Source organism: Oncorhynchus kisutch, linkage group LG22, assembly GCF_002021735.2.
Source record: "Oncorhynchus kisutch isolate 150728-3 linkage group LG22, Okis_V2, whole genome shotgun sequence".
Lineage (NCBI taxonomy): Eukaryota > Metazoa > Chordata > Actinopteri > Salmoniformes > Salmonidae > Oncorhynchus > Oncorhynchus kisutch.
Window position 1 is genome coordinate 42,540,388 of NC_034195.2, and position 22,130 is coordinate 42,562,517.

The 22,130-nt window shown below is 41.6% G+C and overlaps 1 protein-coding gene across 5 annotated transcripts in view; it reads right to left on the bottom strand.

The window, feature by feature from the left end:
• Window positions 1-14,730, bottom strand: part of hipk3a (homeodomain interacting protein kinase 3a) — a 51,542-nt gene extending 36,812 nt beyond the window's left edge. The window contains exons 1-2 of one of the 5 annotated variants that reach the window (XM_031801286.1): window positions 14,625-14,730; window positions 11,029-12,210 (exon numbers count right to left, since the gene is read on the bottom strand). In XM_031801286.1, the coding sequence (XP_031657146.1) occupies window positions 11,029-11,720 (692 nt within the window). In that variant the 5' untranslated portion in view covers window positions 11,721-12,210; window positions 14,625-14,730. Of the gene's footprint in view, window positions 1-11,028; window positions 12,211-14,338 lie in introns of all 5 variants that reach the window. The other 4 variants (XM_031801287.1, XM_031801284.1, XM_031801285.1 and 1 more) reach the window with 4 other exon arrangements.
• Between the last annotated feature and the right edge of the window lie 7,400 nt (window positions 14,731-22,130).

The window sequence follows — 22,130 nt, forward strand, 5'->3', positions numbered from 1 at the left end:
AGGGCAAAATGGATTCCTTATAAGCGGCAGGATTAGTCTCCCGCTCCTTGAAAGCAGCAGTTCTAGCCTTTAGCAGCTCGATGCAGATGTTGCCTGTAATCCATGGCTTCTGGTTGGGATATGTACGTAGTGTCACTGTGGGGACGACGTCATCGATGCACTTATTGATGAAGCCGATGACTGAGGTGGTGTATTCCTCAATACCATTGGATGAATCCCGGAACATATTCCAGTCTGTGCTAGCAAAACAATGCTGTAGTGTAGCATCCATGTCATCTGACCACTTCCTTATTGAGCGAGTCACTGGTACGTCCTGCTTTCGTTTTTGCTTGTAAGCAGGAATCAGGAAAATTGAATTAAGTTTGGATTTGCCAAATGGAAGGCGGGGGAAAGCTTTGTATTCATCGGTGTGTGTGGAGTAAAGGTGGTCTAGGATTTTTTCCCCCCCTGCTTGCACATGCGACATGCTGGTAAACATTTGGTAAAACTGATTTAAGTTTGCCTCAACTTCTTTGGGACTGGGGGGGCAGTATTGAGTAGCTTGGATAAAAAGGTGCCCAGAGTAAACTGCCTGCTACTCAGGCCTAAAAGCTAGAATAGGCATATAATTAGCAGATTTAGAGTCAGATTTTGAGTCAGGTGTCTGGCAGAGTGCCATGAGCTCAGTCTCGCTCGCTCCGATGAGAGTTGCATTCCATTGCATTTCTACAGACAAAGGAACTGTCCGGTTGAAACATTATTGAAGATTTATGATAAAAACATCCTAAAGATTGATTCTATACTTCGTTTGACATGTTTCTACAAACTTCAAATATGACTTTACGTCTGAACTTTCGCCTGGACTTGCCCGCGCCTCCTGAGTTTGGATTTGTGTACTAAACGCGAGAACAAAAAGGAGGTATTTGGACATAAATTATGGACTTTATCGAACAAAACAAACATTTATTGTAGAAGTGGGATTCCTGGGGAGAACATTCTGATGAAGATCATCAAAGTGAATATTTATAATGCCATTTCTGACTTCTGTTGACTCCACAACATGGCGGGTATCTGCATGGCAGGTTTGTGTGTCTGAACGCAGATTACTGCACGTTTTGCTTTTTCAGTTAAAAAAAATTGAAATCTGACACAGCGGTTGCATTAAGGAGAATTGTATCTAAAGTTCCATGTATAATAGTTGTATCTATTATCAATGTTTATTATGAGTATATCTGTGAATTGATGTGGCTCTCTGCAAAATCACTGCATGTTTTGGAACTACTGAACATAACGCCAATGTAAAATTTGATTTTTGGATATAAATATTCACTTTATCGAACAAAACATACATGTTTTGTTTAACATGAAGTCCTATGAGTGTCATCTGATGAAGATTATCAAAGGTTAGTGATGAATTCTATCTATATTTCTGCTTTTTGGGACTCCTCTCTTTGGCTGGAAAAATGGCTGTGTTTTTCTGTGACTTGGTGGTGACCTAACAATCATTTGTGGAGCTTTCGCTGTAAAGCCTTTTTGAAATCAGACACTGTGGCTGGATTAACGAGAATGTTATCTTTAAAATGGTGCCTAATTCTTGTGTGTTTGATTTATGAGATTTCTGTTGATTGAATTTGGCGCCCTGCAATTTCATTGGCTGTTGGCGAGGGGTTCCTCTAGCGGAACGGTTCCGTCCCCAGACAGGTTAATCTGCCGATTTTTTACAATTTATTTGTAATAATGACAATTACAACAATACTGAATGAACACTTACTTTAACTTAATATAGTACCCCAATAAAATCTATTTAGCCTCAAATAAATAATGAAACATGTTCAATACTGTCTCAGCCTCCAGTATTTATGCTGCAGTAGTTTGTGTGTCGGGGGGCTAGGGTCAGTTTGTTATATCTGGAGTACTTCTCCTGTCCTATTCGGTGTCCTGTGTGAATCTAAGTGTGCGTTCTCTAATTCTCTCCCTCGGAGGACCTGAGCCCTAGGACCATGCCCCAGGACTGCCTGACATGATGGCTCCTTGCTGTCCCCAGTCCATCTGACCGTGCTGCTGCTCCAGTTTCAACTGTTTTGCCTTATTATTATTATTATTATTATTATTATTATTATTATTATTATTATTATTATTATTATTATTATTATTATACGACCATGCTGGTAATTTATGAACATTTGAACATCTTGGCCATGTTCTGTTATAATCTCCACCCGGCACAGCCAGGGAGTTTTTCCTAGCCACTGTGCTTCTACACCTGCATTGCTTGCTGTTTGGGGTTTTAGGCTGGGTTTCTGTACAGCACTTTGAGATATCAGCTGATGTACGAAGGGCTATATAAATAAATAAATAAATAAATAAAAATAAAATTCAATTTGGTTTAAATAATGCAAAAACAAAAGGTGTTGGAGAAGTAAAAGTGCAATATGTGCCATGTAAAAAAGCTAAAGTCTGAGTTCCTTGCTCAGAACATGAGAACATATGAAAGTTGGTGGTTCCTTTTAACATGAGACTTCAATATTCCCAGGTAAGAGGCTTTAGGTTGTAGTTAATATAGTATTTATAGGACTATTTCTCTCTATACCATTTGTATTTCATTAACCTTTGTTGAATTAATGTTCTAATAGGCACTTTAGTATTCAAATCAAATGTATTTATATAGCCCTGCGTACATCAGCTGATATCTCAAAGTGCTGTACAGAAACCCAGCCTAAAACCCCAAACAGCAAGCAATGCAGGTGTAGTATTGCCAGTGTAACAGTATAGCTTCCGTCCCTCTCCTCGCTCCTCCCTGGGCTCGAACCAGGAACATATCAACAACAGCCATACTCGAAGCAGCATTACCCAATCGCTCCACAAAAGCCGCGGCCCTTGCAGAGCAAGGAGAATAACTACTCCAAATCTCCGAGCGAGTGAAACGCTATTAGCACGCACCCCGCTAACTAGCTAGCCATTTCACATTGGTTACACCTGCCATTAGGCTGATAGGCTTGAAACAGCGCTGTGCTTGCAAAGAGCTGCTGGCAAAATGCACAAAAGTGCTGTTTGAATGAATGCTTATGAGCATGCTGCTGCCTACAATCGCTCAGTCAGACTGCTCTATCAAATATCAAATCATAGACTTAATTATAACACACAGAAGTACGAGCCTTTGGTCATTAATATGGTCGAATCCGGAAACTATTTCACCGAGTTGAAATTGCCTGCTAACCTGGATTTCTTTTAGCTAAATATGCAGGTTTAAAAATGTATACTTCTGTGTATTGATTTTAAGAAAGGCATTGGTGTTTATGGCTAGGTACAGTCGTGCTTCAATTGTGCTTTATTCTCAAATGCGCTTTTGTTAAATCATCCCCCAGCGTTGCATCGATTATATGCAACGCAGGACACGCTAGATAAACTAGTAATATCATAAACCATGTGCAGTTAACTAATGATTATGATTGATTGATAATGTTTTATAAGATAAGTTTAATGCTAGCTAGCAACTTACCTTGGCTTCAACTGCATTCGCGTAACAGGCAGGCTCCTCGTGGAGTGCAATGAGAGGCAGGTGGTTAGAGCGTTGGACTAGTTAACCGTAAGGTTGCAAGATTGAATCCCAGAGCTGAGAAGGTAAAAATCTGCCGTTCTGCGCCTGAACAAGGCAGTTAACCCACTGTGCCTAGGCCATCATTGAAAATAAGAATGTGTTCTTAACTTCTTGAGTGTAGGGGGCAGGATTTACATTTTTGGCTAAAAACCGTACCTATTTGAAAACGGCCTATTTCTCAGGCCCAGATACTAGAATATGCATATAATTGTCAGATTAGGATAGAAAACACTCAAAGTTTCCAAAACTGTCAAAATATTGTCTGTGAGTATAAGAGAACTGATATTGCAGGCGAAAACCTGAGGAAAATCAAACCAGGAAGTGCTGTTTTTCCTGAAAGCTCTGTTCCATTGGATGCCTTGCCTCCATTTAAAAGGGATATCAACCAGATTCCTTTTCCTATGGCTTCCTCAAGGTGTCAGTCTTTAGACATAGTTTCAGGCTTTTATTTTGAAAAATGAGCGAGAAAGATAGCATTGCGTCAGTGGATAGCTGGGTGTTCGCAGAGTTTTGCTTGCGCAGAGTGGGGCAGCCATTGTTTCTCCCTCTCCTATTGAAAAAGCGACAGTCCCGATTGATATATTATCGATTATATATTTTAAAAACAACCTGAGGATTGATTATAAATAAACGCTTGACGTGTTTCTGTGGACATTACGGATACTATTTGGAATTTGTCTGCGATGTCATGACCGCTCGAGCCTGTGGATTACTGAACATAACGTGCCAAACAAATGGAGGTATTTTGGATATAAAAATAATCTTTATGGAACAAAAGGAACATTTATTGTGTAACTGTGAGTCTCGTGAGTGCAAACATCCGAAGATCAAAAGGTAAGCGATTTAATCTATTGCTTTTCTGACTTTCGTGACCAGTCTACTTGGCTGCTAGTGTTTGTAATATTTTGTTTTACTGAGAGAGATGTTCTTACATAAAACGCTCGTTTTCAGCTTTCGCTGAAAAGCTGTATTGAAATCTGACACGCTAGGTTGATTAACAACTAGCTAAGCTGTGTTTTGTTATATTGCACTTGTGATTTCATAAAAATTTAATATTTTTAGTAATTTAATTTGGCGTGCTGCAATTCAGCGGGTGTTGATGAAAATGATCCCGCTAAAGGGATGGGTGCGTCAAGAAGTTAACTGACTTGCCTAGGTAAGTAAACGTTTAAAAAAATATATATGTTTTCAAATAAAAAATGTATACATTTAAATACATTTAAAAATGTAAAAATAAAAAAAATCGGCGTCCAAAAATACAGATTTCCGATTGTTATGAAAACTTGAAATCGGCCCTAATTAATTGGCCATTCCGATTAAATCGGTCGACCTCTACTCTGGACAGACCTGAAAATAGCTGTGCAGCTACGCTCCCCATCCAAACTGACAGAGCTCGAGAGGATCTGCATAGAAGAATGGGAATAGCTCCCCAAATACAGGTGTGCCAAGATAGTAGCATCATGCCCAAGAAGACTCGAGGCCGTAATTGCTGCCAAAGGTGCTTCAAAAAAGTACTGAGCAAAGGGTCTGAATACTTTTGTAAATGTGCTATGGTCTGTGTTTGCTTTGTCATATGGAGTAGTGTGTGTAGATTGATTTTGGGGGGGGGGGAATTTAAAACATTTTAGAATAAGGCTGTAATGTAACAAAATGTGGAAAAAGGGATCTGCATACTTTTAGTGCACTGTATATTATGCTGGAAAAAGTCAGTTATAAAGTCTTCTGTCCTTGTTAAAAACAAGTTGTCATCCAATAGGCTCGATTAAATTTCCAATATCCTCACCCATGTGGAAATTCTGTAACAGTAATGTTGTTATTTGATGGGCCGACCGCATTCTATCCCCCATGAACATTTGGTGACAGCGAGAATTACTTAAAAGTAGTCAAGACGACAAGCTTGATTGAGCCTCTGCCATGTATATCTCACTAGGTCAGGATATTTAAGCCTCCATATATAATATATTTAAGCCGCCATTAGTTCCAATACAGTTGAAGTCGGAAGTTTACATATACCTTATAGGCGGACCACACCGCTCAGCATCGTGTGCCCGAGCGTTGCAAAATACATTGAGGAATCTGTGTTATTCAATTATTGAGCGTCTGCGTTGACAAGAGCTAAAATTGAAGTAATTCCTATTTCTGACGTAGATTGCGATGCAAGTTCTGCCTCTCCCATCTCTTCATTGGTTTATAGAAGCACGTGCCATCTCCTCATTGGTTATACCCACGTGGGTGATTGAATGATGAACTGTGTTGCCGGTCGGTGTAGTAATACTATTAAAGTTTAGATTCCAATCACCATATAAGTCCAAAGAAGAAAACGCCTGGAAAGAGGAGAAATTACTAGAAACGATTTAGTTGACCGTTTTGTGTGTGGATTAATTGTCGCAGTAGAGGACCTTGTGCATTTCAGAGAAAATAACCTAACGTTTATATCCCAGGACAAATTAACTAGCAACAGCAAGCTAGCTAAATAGGACAAATTAGCTAGCAAGTACTAGCTATTGATATTTTAACCTACGAGTCGTGATCAAGTTTGGTGTAGTGGGACAAAATAAATGTATGCATGGTGCACGCAAGACCGTTTGGGTTCCGTGTTGGCCGAATCCATTTAAACTCAGTTTCACAATTCCTGACATTTAATCCAAGTAAAAATTCTTAGGGTCACCACTTTATTTTAAGAATGTGAAATGTCAGAATAATAGTAGAGAGAATTATTATTTTCAGCTTTTATTTCTTTCATCAAATTCCCAGATGGGTCAGAAGTTTACATACACCCAATTAGTATTTGGTAGCATTGCCTTTAAATTGTTTAACTTGCGTCAAATGTTTTGGGTAGCCTTCCACAAGCTTCCCCCAATAAGTTGGGTGAATTTTGGCCCATTTCTCCTGACAGAGCTGGTGTAACTGAGTCAGGTTTGTAGGCCTCCTTGCTCACACGCTTTTTCAGTTCTGCTCACAAATTTTCTATAGGATTGAGGTAAGGGCTTTGTGATGGCCACTCCAATACCTTGACTTTGTTGTCCTTAAGCAATTTTGCCACAACTTTGGAAGACCCATTTGCGACCAAGCTTTAACTTCCTGACTGATGTCTTGACATGTTGCTTCAATATATACAGTCGTGGCCAAAAGTTGAGAATAACACAAATATAAATTTTCAAAGTCTGCTGCCTCAGTTTGTATGATGGCAATTTGCATATACTCCAGGATGTTATGAAGAGTGATCAGATGAATTGCAATTAATTGCAAAGTCCCTCTTTGCCATGCAAATGAACTGAATCCCCCAAAAACATTTCCACTACGTTTCAGCCCGGTCACAAAAGGACCAGCTGACATCATGTCACTGATTCTCTCTTTAACAAAGGTGTGAGAGTTGACGAGGACAAGGCTGGAGATCACTCTGTCATGCTGATTGAGTTAAAATAACAGACTGGAAGCTTTAAAAGGAGGGTGGTGCTTGGAATCATTGTTCTTCCTCTGTCAATCATGGTTACCTGCAAGGAAACGCATGCTGTCATCATTGCTTTGCACAAAAAGGGCTTCACAGGCAAGGATGTTGCTGCCAGTAAGATTACACCTAAATCAACCATTTATCGGATCATCAAGAACTTAAAGGAGAGTGGTTCAAGTGTTGTGAAGAAGGCTTCAGGGCGACCAAGAAAGTCCAGCATGCGCCAGGACCGTTTCCTAAAGTTGATTCAGCTGCGGGATTGGGGCACCACCAGTACAGAGCTTGCTCAGGAATGGCAGCAGGCAGATGTGAGTGCATCTGCACGCACAGTGAGGCGAAGACTTTTGGAGGATGGCTTGGTGTCAAGAAGGGCAGCAAAGAAGCCACTTCTCTCCAGGAAAAACATCAGGGACAGACTGATATTCTGCAAAAGGTACAGGGATTGGACTGCTGAGGACTGGGGTAAAGTCATTTTCTCTGATGAATCCCCTTTCCCGATTGTTTGGGGCATCTGGAAAAAAGCTTGTCCGGAGAAGACAAGGTGAGCGCTAACATCAGTCATGTGTCATGCCAACAGTAAAGCACCCTGAGACCATTCATGTGTGGGGTTGTTTCTCAGTCAAGGGAGTGGGCTCACTCAATTTTGCCTAAGAACACAACCCTAAATAAAGTATGGTACCAACACATCCTCCGAGAGCAACTACTCCCAACCATCCAGGAACAGTTTGGTGAAGAACAATGCCTTTCCAGCATGATGGAGCACCTTGCCATAAGGCAAAAGTGATAACTAAGTGGCTCGGGGAACAAAACATCAATATTTTGGGTCCATGGCCAGGAAACTCCCCAGACCTGAATCCCATTGAGAACTTGTGGTCAATCCTCAAGAGACGGGTGGACAAACAAAAACTGACAAATTCTGACAAACTCAAAGCATCGATTATGCAAGAATGGGCTGCCACCAGTGTGGCCCAGAAGTTAATTGACAGCATGCCAGGGCAGATTGCAGAGGTCTTGAAAACAAAGGGTCAACACTGCACATATTGACTCTTTGCATCAACTTCATGTAATTGTCAATAAAAGCCTTTGACACTTAGAAAATGCTTGTAAATATACTTCAGTATTACATAGTAACATCTGACAAATATCTAAAGACAGTGAAGCAGCAAACTTTGTGAAAATTTATTTGTGTAATTCTCAAAACTTTTGGCCACGACTGTACACACTTCTCCTTTCCTCATGATGCCAACTATTTTGTGAAGTGCACCAGTCCCCCCTGCAGCAAAGCATCCCCACAACATGATGCTGCCACCCCCGTGATTCACGGTTGGGATGGTGTTCTTCGGCTTGCCAGCCTCCCCCTTTTCCTTTAAACATAACGTTGGTCATTAAGGCCAAATGGTTCTATTTTTGTTTCATCAGACCAGAGGAATTTCTACAAAAAGTATGATCTTTGTCCCCACGTGCAGTTTCAAACCGTAGTCCGACTTTTTTTTAATGGGGGTTTTAGAGAAGTGGCTTCTTCCTTGCTGAACGGCCTTTCAGGTTATGTCGATATATGACTCGTTTTACTGTGGATATAGATACTTTTGTACCTGTTTTCTACTGCATCTTCACAAGGTTCTTTGCTGTTGATCAGCACTTTTTGCACCAAAGTATATTCATCTCTAGGAGACAGAACACATCTCCTTCTTGAGTGGTATGACGGCTGTGTGGTCCAATGGTGTTTATACTTGCGAACTACTGTTTGTACAGATGAACGTGATATCTTCAGGCGTTTGGAAATTGACTTGTGAAGGTCTACACTTTTTTTCTGAGGTCTTGGCTGATTAGTTTTGATTTTCCCATGATGTCAATCAAACAGGCAATGAGTTTGAAGGTAGGCCTTGAAATACATCCACAGGCACACCTCCAATTGACTCAAATTATGTAAATTAGCCTATCAGAAGCTTCTAAAGCCATGACATCATTTTCTGGAATTTTCCAAGCTGTTTAAAGGCAGTCAACTTAGTGTATGTAAACTTCTGACCCACTAGAATTGTGATACAGTTAATTATGAGTGAAATAATCTGTCTAAACAATTGCTGGAAAAAAAACACTTTTGTCATGCACAAAGTAGATGTCTTAACCAACTTGACAAAATTATAGTTTGTTAACAAGACATTTGTGGAGTGTTTGAAAACCGTGTTTTAATGACTCCAACCTAAGTGTATGTAAACTTCCGACTTAAACTGTATATCCATGACATTCGTGATTTCCTTAAGTGATAGTTTGATTTCCTTTACGGTCCATTGAGGTATTTAAAACTGTTATAATCTCCCACAATAATAATATTTTTGTATTGCTTGTAGGATTGATAAATTATTATATTATAAATTATTATATTTTGTCACCATAGCATCACCCACCTGTAGCACGCGCTCAAGCAGGTATATCTCTCTGGTCACCCCCAAAACCAATTATTTCTTTGGCCGCCTCTCCTTACAGTCCTCTGCTGCCAGTGACTGGAACGAACTACAAAAATCTCTGAAACTGGAAACACTTATCTCCCTCACTAGCTTTAAGCACCAACTGTCAGAGCAGCTCACAGATCACTGCAACTGTACATAGCCCACCTATAATTTAGCCCAAACAACTACCTCTTTCCCTACTGTATTTATTTTGCTCCTTTGCACCCCATTATTTTTATTTCTTCTTTGCACATTCTTCCACTGCAAATCTACCATTCTAGTGTTTTACTTGCTATATTGTATTTACTTTGCCACCATGGCCTTTTTTTTGCCTTTACCTCCCTTATCTCACCTCATTTGCTCACATCGTATATAGACTTGTTTATACTGTATTATTGACTGTATGTTTGTTTTACTTCATGTGTAACTGTGTCGTTGTATCTGTCGAACTGCTTTGCTTTATCTTGGCCAGGTCGCAATTGTAAATGAGAACTTGTTCTCAACTTACCTACCTGGTTAAATAAAAGGTGAAATAAAAATATATATATTTTTAAAGACACATGGATGTTGTTCCCAATACCATGAAGCATACAGAGTTCTAAAAACACTTCTGGGTGCCATGTGCTGTACACTAAACAGAGGAATGTCCGAACACCCGATTTCCGGTCTCTAAATGCACATTTACACGCAACATTCATGCCCCCGCCTGACTGACCTCTCTGGCTACATGCAGCCTCACCATAAGAGGGCTGTGTAGTGCGACCATTTTACTTGCATTTGTTCCTAAATACTTTACTGTGCCACCTGTAAATGTAATTTAGGAGCACCAATGCGCCTAGAAAGAAACCTTAATATCTCAAATATTTGCTCCTAAATTACTTTGTTTGCCTACATTTTTTTTACTTAGGCGCACATGTGCTCCTTGTAAAAAAAGGTCAACGTAGAGGCCTGCATGAGAGGAAAGTGGTCTTGTAAGCACCTCAGACCAGGACCGTTTCTGAGAAGCTCTACACCATAACATGGAAGCGGTCACTCATGGCTGTAAGTTATGCAACACTGGTTAAACATTTCACATAATTGTTCAAGTGGAAGCTTATGCCTGTGTATACATAGGGTAGTGACCAAAAGGGTTATACTTCCTGAGAATGTTCCATTTGTCTCATCCAGAAACACGCAAGACATAAGGCATTCTCGTGCACGTAACCATTTCTGTTCCTTCAGCAGGTTACGTAATCCAGGCTCATTTGGGTGTGACTGATGGTTAACAGAGGCAGTGCAGAAGAAGTGTTTGCATGCTGTCAAGCTCCCTCAAAAACCTGTAGATTATTACACGGCCATTTGTTCACATTACATAACATAATAGCCTAAATACCTTAAAGCTCTGGAAAAGATGCTAACCCTTGTGAAATGCTGCCCCTGTATCTCAAACTGGTTAGTGCTTACTTAGTAGCCTTACTGGGGTTGTCCTGAATTCTGTTAACTTTTAAAATGTGTTTCTAGCAAGATAAAGGCATGAACAAGACCCTATTAGTTAAGGGGCAGGCCCGACCTACCTGTAGTAGCGTGACTGCAGGTACGTGGAGCACACGGCTTTGGACACGTGGCTGGCCGAGCCAAAGTCGATCACTTTCACCCGGTAAGGCTGTCGCACCGGGTCCACCAGCATAATGTTCTCCGGCTTCAGGTCAGCGTGGATCAGGCCCAAGCTCTTGAGCTTCTTCAGCGCAGTGGCCACCTGCTGTAAGACCGGTCTGATCACCTTCAATGGCAGCGGGCTGAACTTGTTCTGCTTGAGAAAGTCATAGAGGTTTTGCTCCAGCATTTCAAACACCAGGCAAGTGTGGCTGCGATGCTGGAAGCACTCGAATGCCCGCACCAGGTTGTGCTCATCAGCGTTCTCCCCACTCAGACGGGCAAGGATGCCCACCTCAATCTGGCCCTGCCTTGCATACGATGGGTGGTTCTTCAAGATCTTGATAGCCACAACCTCTCCTGTGCCTCGCTTCCAACACTTCACCACCTGTCCGAAGGTGCCACGACCTAGGAACTCCAGCACCTCATAAGTGTTCTTCATGGAGCACAAGACCTCGTGCTGCACCAACTGGTAGTCCCCATCCCCTGCCGCATTACGAGCCCCAGTCCCACCAACATTCTGTTTGGGGGACACTGCCCCCATGGTGTTCTTGTTCCCTACATTAGTTTGCAACATGGCAGGTATCATGGAAATGTCCTCCACTATCTGCATGGCTTTCCCACTGTTCTCCACTCACCCTTACAGTTCAGCCCACATCGCAGGAAGCTGTCCAATTAGAGCACAGTGGAGGTTTGAACTACCTCCTTCACCTTGTTCACTGCTGCTTCTCTAGCCACAGTCCCCGAAACCCAGGGTGACTGCACCTACACTGCTGTCCGCCTGCAGCCTCAGCTTCTCTGGACCCTTGCCTTGGGGGGCGTTTTTTGGTGCAACTCCCTGTGTACTTCTTTCAGGGATGTAGCTGTCTGCAAAGATAAGTCCTGCCCACTCTGGGGTCTACAAGACACTTTCGTCTTAATTGAAAGGAGGATATTGGTAGGCTTAGCAATGCCAAGGTTTACTCCAATTATATAGGTCTGCAGGGTCCTCCTATGAAAAACACAGCGATTGAGCTCAACTGTGGGTTTCTTCACACTGCAAAAGGCACTTGTTTGGGTTTGATAAACGTGTGGTGGGTAGACCAAAACGTGTGAGGTCATACCTGTAAGAGAGAAAGGGGAATGATTAGTTTACTTGAACTACTTCATTTCTGTAAATTCATCTTTAGGGAGTTAAATGCAATTTAGCCAGCCACGTTGTTGTTATGTGGGTGATTGGTGGAAGTTGTATTGAGAAGGATAACAAAGCATGTTAATGAGGATGCACTCAAACATTTCAGTTAGATCAGATAGAAATTGGGGGAAAGGCAGGCATGCTATTTGTTCAATAGCAAGCTATACTGGGGCATTCAGCAAAAACTCTAAACTAAACGTAATGAGGGGGATCGCATAACTCTGTGGGCGAGCTATGCTGCCTGTCACTCAGGCAGGAAAAGCAGAGAAAGCAAAAAGGTAACTACAGCAGATAAGAGCAGCTTTATTCAACCAGCAAACTGTGACACTATAGACCACAGGCAAACAGAGACAGATCATTGCTTGCACGTCAAAAGATAAGCATTCAGCATAAACTGTTTAAAATGTAAGCTTGCCTCTATAGTCTCTGTTGGAGTACCAGCAAAGTTGGGAAATATGACAGGTTTAGCTGTGCTGCTAATTCTAGTTAGTGTTTGCTTCAAAGTATGGGAAGGTTTTATGCTGACATGGCACTAGTTACAACTAGAGTTACTAACACCTAACTCAAAGTCCTCCTGGCATGTATGGAAAGGCTATTTTGATATAGGCACGATGCACCAATAATGAAGGGGATGGTTTTTTACTGATTGTTTATCCTTTCTCGTTCCCACTCAAACGCCCACACGGAAAACCACAAAGCCCCAGCCAATATAATTGGATTTTCAAATCCAAATGACCGGAGGTCTCAACCCCAAGGGGGGAAAAAAACATTGATAGAATCAAACAAAAATGACCACATTCAGGAGTACACTTCTGTGCAAGTACTGCACTTACAACTCCCTCGCTGTGAGTCACATCAGACAAACTAGTTACACCTTAGGGTACAAATATGCCAAGTTCAGACAGGCTAATGGGTGTCTTCTGTATCAAAAGGATCTACATTACTTCAGTTCCTAATTGAAGTAATATTGAAAACAAAATATAAAACATGGCTAGTTGTATAACACATTTAACTAAAGAATGTCATCCTACCGAAAGGAACTGTGCAAAACAAAAACACCATTAAAAAAAAGGTTCACACTCCGGGGTTCCCCCTTTCTTTATCATTATTTTCATATGCTTGTCAGACACTTAGTAGCGACCACACTAAGTACCAAAACAGAGCCAGCTGCAATGCCTGCTGTCCCTACACCACACCCCAGCAATGGTAGGAGACCCTAGCCCAGTATTGAATTACACTCCTCACCATTTCTGGATTAGAAGGCTGCCTGCTATAAAAGGCCACGTGTAAATCATCAACAAATGGGTGAGTTGCAGAGTAGACTGAGGGGTATGGGTGATTGATAAAACACCTGACTACGTGGCTTCAAGGAAGTAACTAAAATAGTAGTGTCAAGGCAGAAATCCACTAGTATGTATATTATGCAGCGAATATTTTAGCTAGCTATATGACTGAGTTATAAAATATGGTTATTATAAGCTATCTGGCTGGTGAATGTAACGTTAGCTAGCTAAGCGTGTAATGTTAGCTTGTCAGAAATGGTATAGCTATAGGAAGGACATGGGATTAAAACGCCCCCCCCCCCCTCACTGATAGTGTGCAGTACTGTCACAGTATATTTGGTATGTGGCTAGTCCACAAAATGTAGCTAGCTATTAAACATGAACGTTGGCTAGTTAGCTTGTAAATTCAAGTTGTAGCTAGTAAGTTAAAGTTGTAACATTAGCTAGCTAACGTTTGCTAAACAGCAAAGATTGGTATCTAAATTAAAGATTAGCTCGCTAACTAAACTATGTACAGTATGGGTAGGAGAATGGAGATGGCAATAATTAGCTAACCTCCCCCTCAAATTTAATTTTTTTTTTTAACGAAATGTAGTTACAAACCAAAGGACGAATCAAAAAGTCAACCCAGGCTGACGAACAAACTTTTTGCTAACGTTAGCTAGCTTGACATATTTGCTAGCTAACGTGAAACGAACTGTTTGCTAGATATCTAACTAGCGACGAAATGCATAAAGATATAAGTTGGGCTTGATATTATTGTAGCGCACATACCTTTTATAAACAATAGTAAATGACAGAATCCAGGGCTTCTCTGAACATGCTAACGAGTTAACAAGTACCCACACCATGCTCGGTTTGCCTGCAATGCTGCCATCTTGTTCTCTTAGACAACGAGGATCTCGAAAAACCCACCATCTCCCACATGTTAAACTCCAAATAACTCACGTATTACACCATTAAATGAAACCAGTCTTCGTCCACTGCGTAGTTAACTGCCAGTTTCGGGAAAAAATGGCTCTTGTTTTCGTTCAAGGGCCACGAAACCCATATTTCTAACCTTTGTGGGGACCAGTTGTTCCAGAGACCGCACTGTTCCAGCACTTTGCTCGTTGTTGCTGAGTCCCTCCCCGCCCCTGTTGCGTGTGGAATGTTTGAGAGTCATGGAACAAGAGCAGAGAAATCGACTCACCATGAGCTGATTTTTGAGAAATGTGCGTGACATCATCAAAACTACATTTAAACTACAACAATTAACATTTATTAAAGATAAAAACAAAAAACTATGACAGATTTGTGCAAATGTGGACATTCCCCATAGCCTCATGTGATCAGTTACAGCAATCCAATTATAGTACCAATTTCAAAATGATTTTAATTTACCACCAATATCCTTAATTGAACTCTAATGCAATTCTATCAAATGTATTTTCAATGTCATGGGGGTGACCCCACCACATAAAATATAAATAGAATCCGTTTTTAGACACAATTGATAAGGACTCTGCATTCTATCCATAACAATTCATTTTATATTCTGGGCAATTCTAAAATGTACACAATTTTTTTTCAAATCAGGAGCTGCCTGCAAGCTAGCCTTTGATCATGACTCTCATTACGCTTCAATCACACCGACAGGGAAGGCATTTTGGTACCCCAGAATTACATTATTTTCCAATGAAACGCTGCGTTTGCCTTGCAGCATTGCCAGAGGCAGTTGCAGTGCGTTCTGTGTTGTACATACGTTGTATTTATCGAACGTATGCGTCAAACTTTATGGGTAGATGGCTTTACAGAAATAGTAGCAGAAGGTAAAAGTTGAACTTTTGTTGCACACATATCCAGATGATGCTGCGTATAATTTGCGCAAATTACGCTGTAGGTGTTTTCAAGGCATAAATCATTGGATGAAGGCGTCTTCTGTAAGGGATATTGTTCTGTCGGGGTATATTGTTAACGATCAGGTCTGAACATTAAAACGCATCGCTTGCGGTACGGTTTTGGAAGCATAAGGACCTTTTCTTTATGCTTCCAAAGGACAGCAAGAAATACTTTTCACAAATAAACATTGATAGACACTAGACAGGGCATTGACAGCCTAAACCTGCATGCGACTGGCAATAAACAATAACTGTGTTCATCTGATCAAATCAAATCAAATTGTATTGGTCACATACACATTTTTATCAGATGTTATTGTGGGTGTAGCAAAATGCTTGTGTTCCTAGCTCTAACAGTGCAGTAGTATCTAACAATTCACAACAATACACACAATTCTGAAAGTAAAATAATGGAAATAATAAATATATAAATATTAGTACGAGCAATGTCGGAGTGGCATTGACTAAAATACAATAGAGTAGAATACAGTATATACATATGAGATGAGTAAAGCAGCATGTAAACATTATTAAAGTGGCCAGTGATTCCATGTCTGTATATAGTGAAGCAGCCACTTGTAGGGGTGGCAGGTAGCCTAGTGGTTAGAGAGTTGGACTAGTAACTGAAAGGTTGCAAGATCAAATCCCTAAGCTGGCAAGGTAAAAACAAATCTGTCGTTCTACCCCTGAACAAGGCAGTTAACCCATTGTTCCTAGGCTGTCATTGAAAATAAGAATTTGTTCTTAACTGACATGCCTAGTCAAATAAATAGTAAGGTGCAGTGTAGAATATCTGGGTTGTAGCTGTCTAGTGATGTGGTAACTAACAGTTGTGAAACACCAGGGGAAATAACTCTCCAAGACCCTCAGAAGGTCTCCGAAACGTGTTAATTTTCCCACAGTAACTTGAAGTTAATGGCCGTGTTCGAGAGCATCCAGATGACTGCCGATGAACTAATATATAAATAAAGACTCATTATTATTTGTACATCAGTCAGTCACAATTTACCCATACATTGCGGTTTTGATCCTCTCGAACATAGCCAATGTCTGGGCCAATATTGAAAGTGTTCTGTTTCCCTCTGCTGTTAGTTATATGTAACTCAAAATTAATAGAGCCACACAGTGGAAGTGTCATTATACCTATAAAACCTAGCGGTCAAACAGGGAAATAGTTCCAATAGTTTTTCCAACATTCATTTTTCCACAGTTTTCTTTTTAAACACTTAAAATAAGGTCTGTGTATGCTTGCCCTGGCGTGACATTTTGATAAAGTAAATCCCACTCGGACAAGGTGACCTTTATCAATATATTCGCCTGTATTTACCCTCCAAAAATGAAATGCTAATTAGCTGCTAAAGTGGCTATCATGAAGTACTACAAATGCCGTGATGATCTTACTGAGACTGCCGAATCAAGGTAAAGGTAAGAATCTCTGGATTAACTATGATAGCTAAGTGTAGAAATTCATAAATTGGCAAAATTTATTTAAATGGACAATTCTTTGAACTGTCTTCTGCAAGTTTTAAATTGACACAATACCTGTTAGCAAATGTGCCAGCTAGCGATGACATGCAGGGATTTATAGTTTTGCATGATGTCTACTTTGATGCTAATTAGCATTTTCGAATCAGAGTAAATAGAGTAGAATATATTGATACAAGTCACCTTGTCCTAGAGAGATTTACACAGTTATCAAAATGTCACACCAGGGCAAGCCTACACAACACAGATCTTCCTTTAAGAGTTTCTATGAAAGGTGGAAAAACAATTGGAACCATTTCCCTGTTTGACCGCTAGGTTTTATGGTATTTATGACTCATACTGTGGTGCTCTAGCCTTGCTTCCATTGCTCCAAGAGTCCCTAATGCAGTGTTTCCCAAACTCCGTACTTGGGACCGCAATTTGTGCACGTTTTGGTCTTTGCCCTAGCACTACACATCTGATTCAAATAAGCAACTATTCATCAAGCTTTAATTATTTGAATCAACACTTTCCTAACGGTAAAAAAAAGCCTGGGGTTACAAAATAGAGTAAATTCTCCAACAAAGGACATACAGTATATATATATTTAGGTTTTATATATGTTTTGGTTTTATACATAGTATTTAATTCCTCTAAATATATATTTTTTTACCATTCTCACCTTCAAAGTCACAAAAAGGCAGTGAATTAAATTCAGCAAAGGCTTCACAACCAACATCAAATCCAATGTTATTGGTCACATACACATGGTTAGCAGATGTTAATGCGAGTGTAGCGAAATGCTACACAAATTTATTTATATAGCCCTTCGTACATCAGCTGATATCTCAAAGTGCTGTACAGAAACCCAGCCTAAAACCCCAAACAGCAAGCAATGCAGGTGTAGAAGCACGGTGGCTAGGAAAAACTCCCTGGCTGTGCCGGGTGGAGATTATAACAGAACATGGCCAAGATGTTCAAATGTTCATAAATGACCAACATGTTCGAATAATAATAAGGCAGAACAGTTGAAACTGGAGCAGCAGCACGGCCAGGTGGACTGGGGACAGCAAGGAGTCATCATGTCAGGTAGTCCTGGGGCATGGTCCTAGGGCTCAGGTCCTCCGAGAGAGAGAAAGAAAGAGAGAATTAGAGAACACACACTTAGATTCACACAGGACACCGAATAGGACAGGAGAAGTACTCCAGATATAACAAACTGACCCTAGCCCCCCGACACATAGACTACTGCAGCATAAATACCGGAGGCTGAGACAGGAGGGGTCAGGAGACACTGTGGCCCCATCCGAGGACACCCCCGGACAGGGCCAAACAGGAAGGATATAACCCCACCCACTTTGCCAAAGCACAGCCCCCACACCACTAGAGGGATATCTTCAACCACCAACTTACCATCCTGAGACAAGGCTGAGTATAGCCCACAAAGATCTCCGCCATGGCACAACCCAAGGGGGGGCACCAACCCAGACAGGATGACCACATCAGTGAATCAACCCACTCAGGTGACGCACCCCTTCCAGGGACGGCATGAGAGAGCCCCAGTAAGCCAGTGACTCAGCCCCTGTAATAGGGTTAGAGGCAGAGAATCCCAGTGGAAAGAGGGGAACCGGCCAGGCAGAGACAGCAAGGGCGGTTCATTGCTCCAGAGCCTTTCCGTTCACCTTCCCACTCCTGGGCCAGACTACACTCAATCATATGACCCACTGAAGAGATGAGTCTTCAGTAAAGACTTATAGGGCGAGAACGAGTTTGCGTCTCTGACATGGGTAGGCAGACCGTTCCATAAAAATAGAGCTCTATAGGAGAAATCCCTGCCTCCAGCTGTTTGCTTAGAAATTCTAGGGACAATTAGGAGGCCTGCGTCTTGTGACCGTAGCGTACGTGTAGGTATGTACGGCAGGACCAAATCAGAGAGATATTAAATGCTAATTAAATGCTTGTGCTTCTAGTTCCGACCGGGCAGTAATATCTAACAATTTCACAACAACTACCTTATACACACAAGTGTAAAGGAATGAATAAGAATATATGGAAGAGCGATGGCTGAACGGCATAGGCAAGATGCAGTAGATGGTAAAGTATATACGAGATGAGTAATGTAGGGTATGTAAACATTTTATAAAGTGGCATAGTTTAAAGTGACTGGTGATACATTTATTGCATCCAATTTTTAATTATTAAAGTGGCTAGAGATTTGAGTCAGTATGTTGACAGCAGCCACTCAATGTTAGTGATGGCTGTTTAACAGTCTGATGGCCTTGAGATAGAAGCAGTTTTTCAGTCTCGGTCCCAGCTTTGATGCACCTGTACTGACCTCGCCTTCTGGACAATAGCGGGGTGAACAGGAAGTGGCTCGGGTGGTTGTTCTCCTTGATGATCTTTTTGGCCTTCCTGTGACATCGGGTGGTGTAGGTGTCCTGGTGTAGGTGTCCTGGAGGGCGCCTTCTTCACCATGCTGTCTGTGTGGGTGGACCATTTCAGTTTGTCCGTGATGTGTATGCCGAGGAACTTAAAACTTTCCACCTTCTCCACTACTGTCCGGTCGATGTGGATAGAAGGGTGCTCCCTCTGCTGTTTCCTGAAGTCCACAATCATCTCCTTTGTTTTGTTTATATTGAGTGTGAGGTTATTTTCCTGACACCACACTCCGAGGGCCCTCACCTCCTCCCTGTAGGCCACCTCGTCGTTGTTGGTAATCAAGCCTACCACTCTAGTGTCGTCTGCAAACTTGATGATTGAGTTCGAGGCGTGCATGGCCATGCAGTCATGGGTGAACAGGGAGTACAGGAGGGGGCTGTGAACGTACCCTTGTGGGGCCCCAGTGTTGAGGATCAGCGGGGTGGAGATGTTGTTTCCTACCACCTGGAGGCGGCCCGTCAGAAAATCCAGGACCCAGTTGCACAGCGCGGGTCAAGACCCAGGGTCTCGAGCTTAATAACAAGTTTGGAGGGTACTATGGTGTTAAATGCTGAGCTGTAATCGATGCACAGCATTATTACATAGGTATTCATCTTGTACAGATGAGTTAGGTTAGTGTGCAGTGTGATTGCGTTGTCTGTGGACCTATTGGGGCAGTAAGCAAATTTTACATAAATGTAAAAGCAAAAAATATTCTCAGGATTGAAGTGCTTAATGCTGGGTGCTGAACATCGCTTTATTGATATGTGATTACAGCATCACACATTACACTAAATACAGCAACTCGTCCAAGCCTCCCCATTTCTCCTTCACCCAAATCCAGACAGCTGATGTTCTGAAAGAGCTGCAAAATCTGGACCCCTACAAATCTGCCGGGCAAGACAATATGGACCCTCACTTTCTAAAATTATCTGCCGAAATTGTTGCAACCACTATTACCAGCCTGTTCAACCTCTCTTTCGTATCGTCTGAGATTCCCAAAGATTGGAAAGCTGCAGCGGTCATCCCCCTCTTCAAAAGGGGAGACACTCTAGACCCAAACTGCTACAGACCTACAGTGCCTTGCGAAAGTATTCGGCCCCCTTGAACTTTGCGACCTTTTGCCACATTTCAGGCTTCAAACATAAAGATATAAAACTGTATTTTTTTGTGAAGAATCAACAAGTGGGACACAATCATGAAGTGGAACGACATTTATTGGATATTTCAAACTTTTTTAACAAATCAAAAACGGAAAAATTGGGCGTGCCCCCTTAAGTTAATACTTTGTAGCGCCACCTTTTGCTGCGATTACAGCTGTAAGTCGCTTGGGGTATGTCTCTATCAGTTTTGCACATCGAGAGACTGACATTTTTTCCCATTCCTCCTTGCAAAACAGCTCGAGCTCAGTGAGGTTGGATGGAGAGCATTTGTGAACAGCAGTTTTCAGTTCTTTCCACAGATTCTCGATTGGATTCAGGTCTGGACTTTGACTTGGCCATTCTAACACCTGGATATGTTTATTTTTGAACCATTCCATTGTAGATTTTGCTTTATGTTTTGCATCATTGTCTTGTTGGAAGACAAATCTCTGTCCCAGTCTCAGGTCTTTTGCAGACTCCATCAGGTTTTCTTCCAGAATGGTCCTGTATTTGGCTCCATCCATCTTCCCATCAATTTTAACCATCTTCCCTGTCCCTGCTGAAGAAAAGCAGGCCCAAACCATGATGCTGCCACCACCATGTTTGACAGTGGGGATGGTGTGTTCAGGGTGATGAGCTGTGTTGCTTTTACGCCAAACATAACGTTTTGCATTGTTGCCAAAAAGTTCAATTTTGGTTTCATCTGACCAGAGCACCTTCTTCCACATGTTTGGTGTGTCTCCCAGGTGGCTTGTGGCAAACTTTAAACAACACTTTTTATGGATATCTTTAAGAAATGGCTTTCTTCTTGCCACTCTTCCATAAAGGCCAGATTTGTGCAATATACGACTCTATCCTATGGACAGAGTCTCCCACCTCAGCTGTAGATCTCTGCAGTTCATCCAGAGTGATCATGCGCCTCTTGGCTGCATCTCTGATCAGTCTTCTCCTTGTATGAGCTGAAAGTTTAGAGGGACGGCCAGGTCTTGGTAGATTTGCAGTGGTCTGATACTCCTTCCATTTCAATATTATCGCTTGCACAGTGCTCCTTGGGATGTTTAAAGCTTGGGAAATCTTTTTGTATCCAAATCCGGCTTTAAACTTCTTCACAACAGTATCTCGGACCTGCCTGGTGTGTTCCTTGTTCTTCATGATGCTCTCTGCGCTTTTAGCGGACCTCTGAGACTATCACAGTGCAGGTGCATTTATACGGAGACTTGATTACACACAGGTGGATTGTATTTATCATCATTTGTCATTTAGGTCAACATTGGATCATTCAGAGATCCTCACTGAACTTCTGGAGAGAGTTTGCTGCACTGAAAGTAAAGGGGCTGAATAATTTTGCACGCCCAATTTTTCCGTTTTTGATTTGTTAAAAAAGTTTGAAATATCCAATAAATGTCGTTCCACTTCATGATTGTGTCCCACTTGTTGTTGATTCTTCACAAAAAAATACAGTTTTATATCTTTATGTTTGAAGCCTGAAATGTGGCAAAAGGTCGCAAAGTTCAAGGGGGCCGAATACTTTCGCAAGGCACTGTATATCTATCCTACCCTGCCTTTCTAAGGTCTTCGAAAGCCAAGTTAACAAACAGATCACCGACCATTTTGAATCCCACCGCACCTTCTCTGCTATGCAATCTGGTTTCAGAGCTGGTC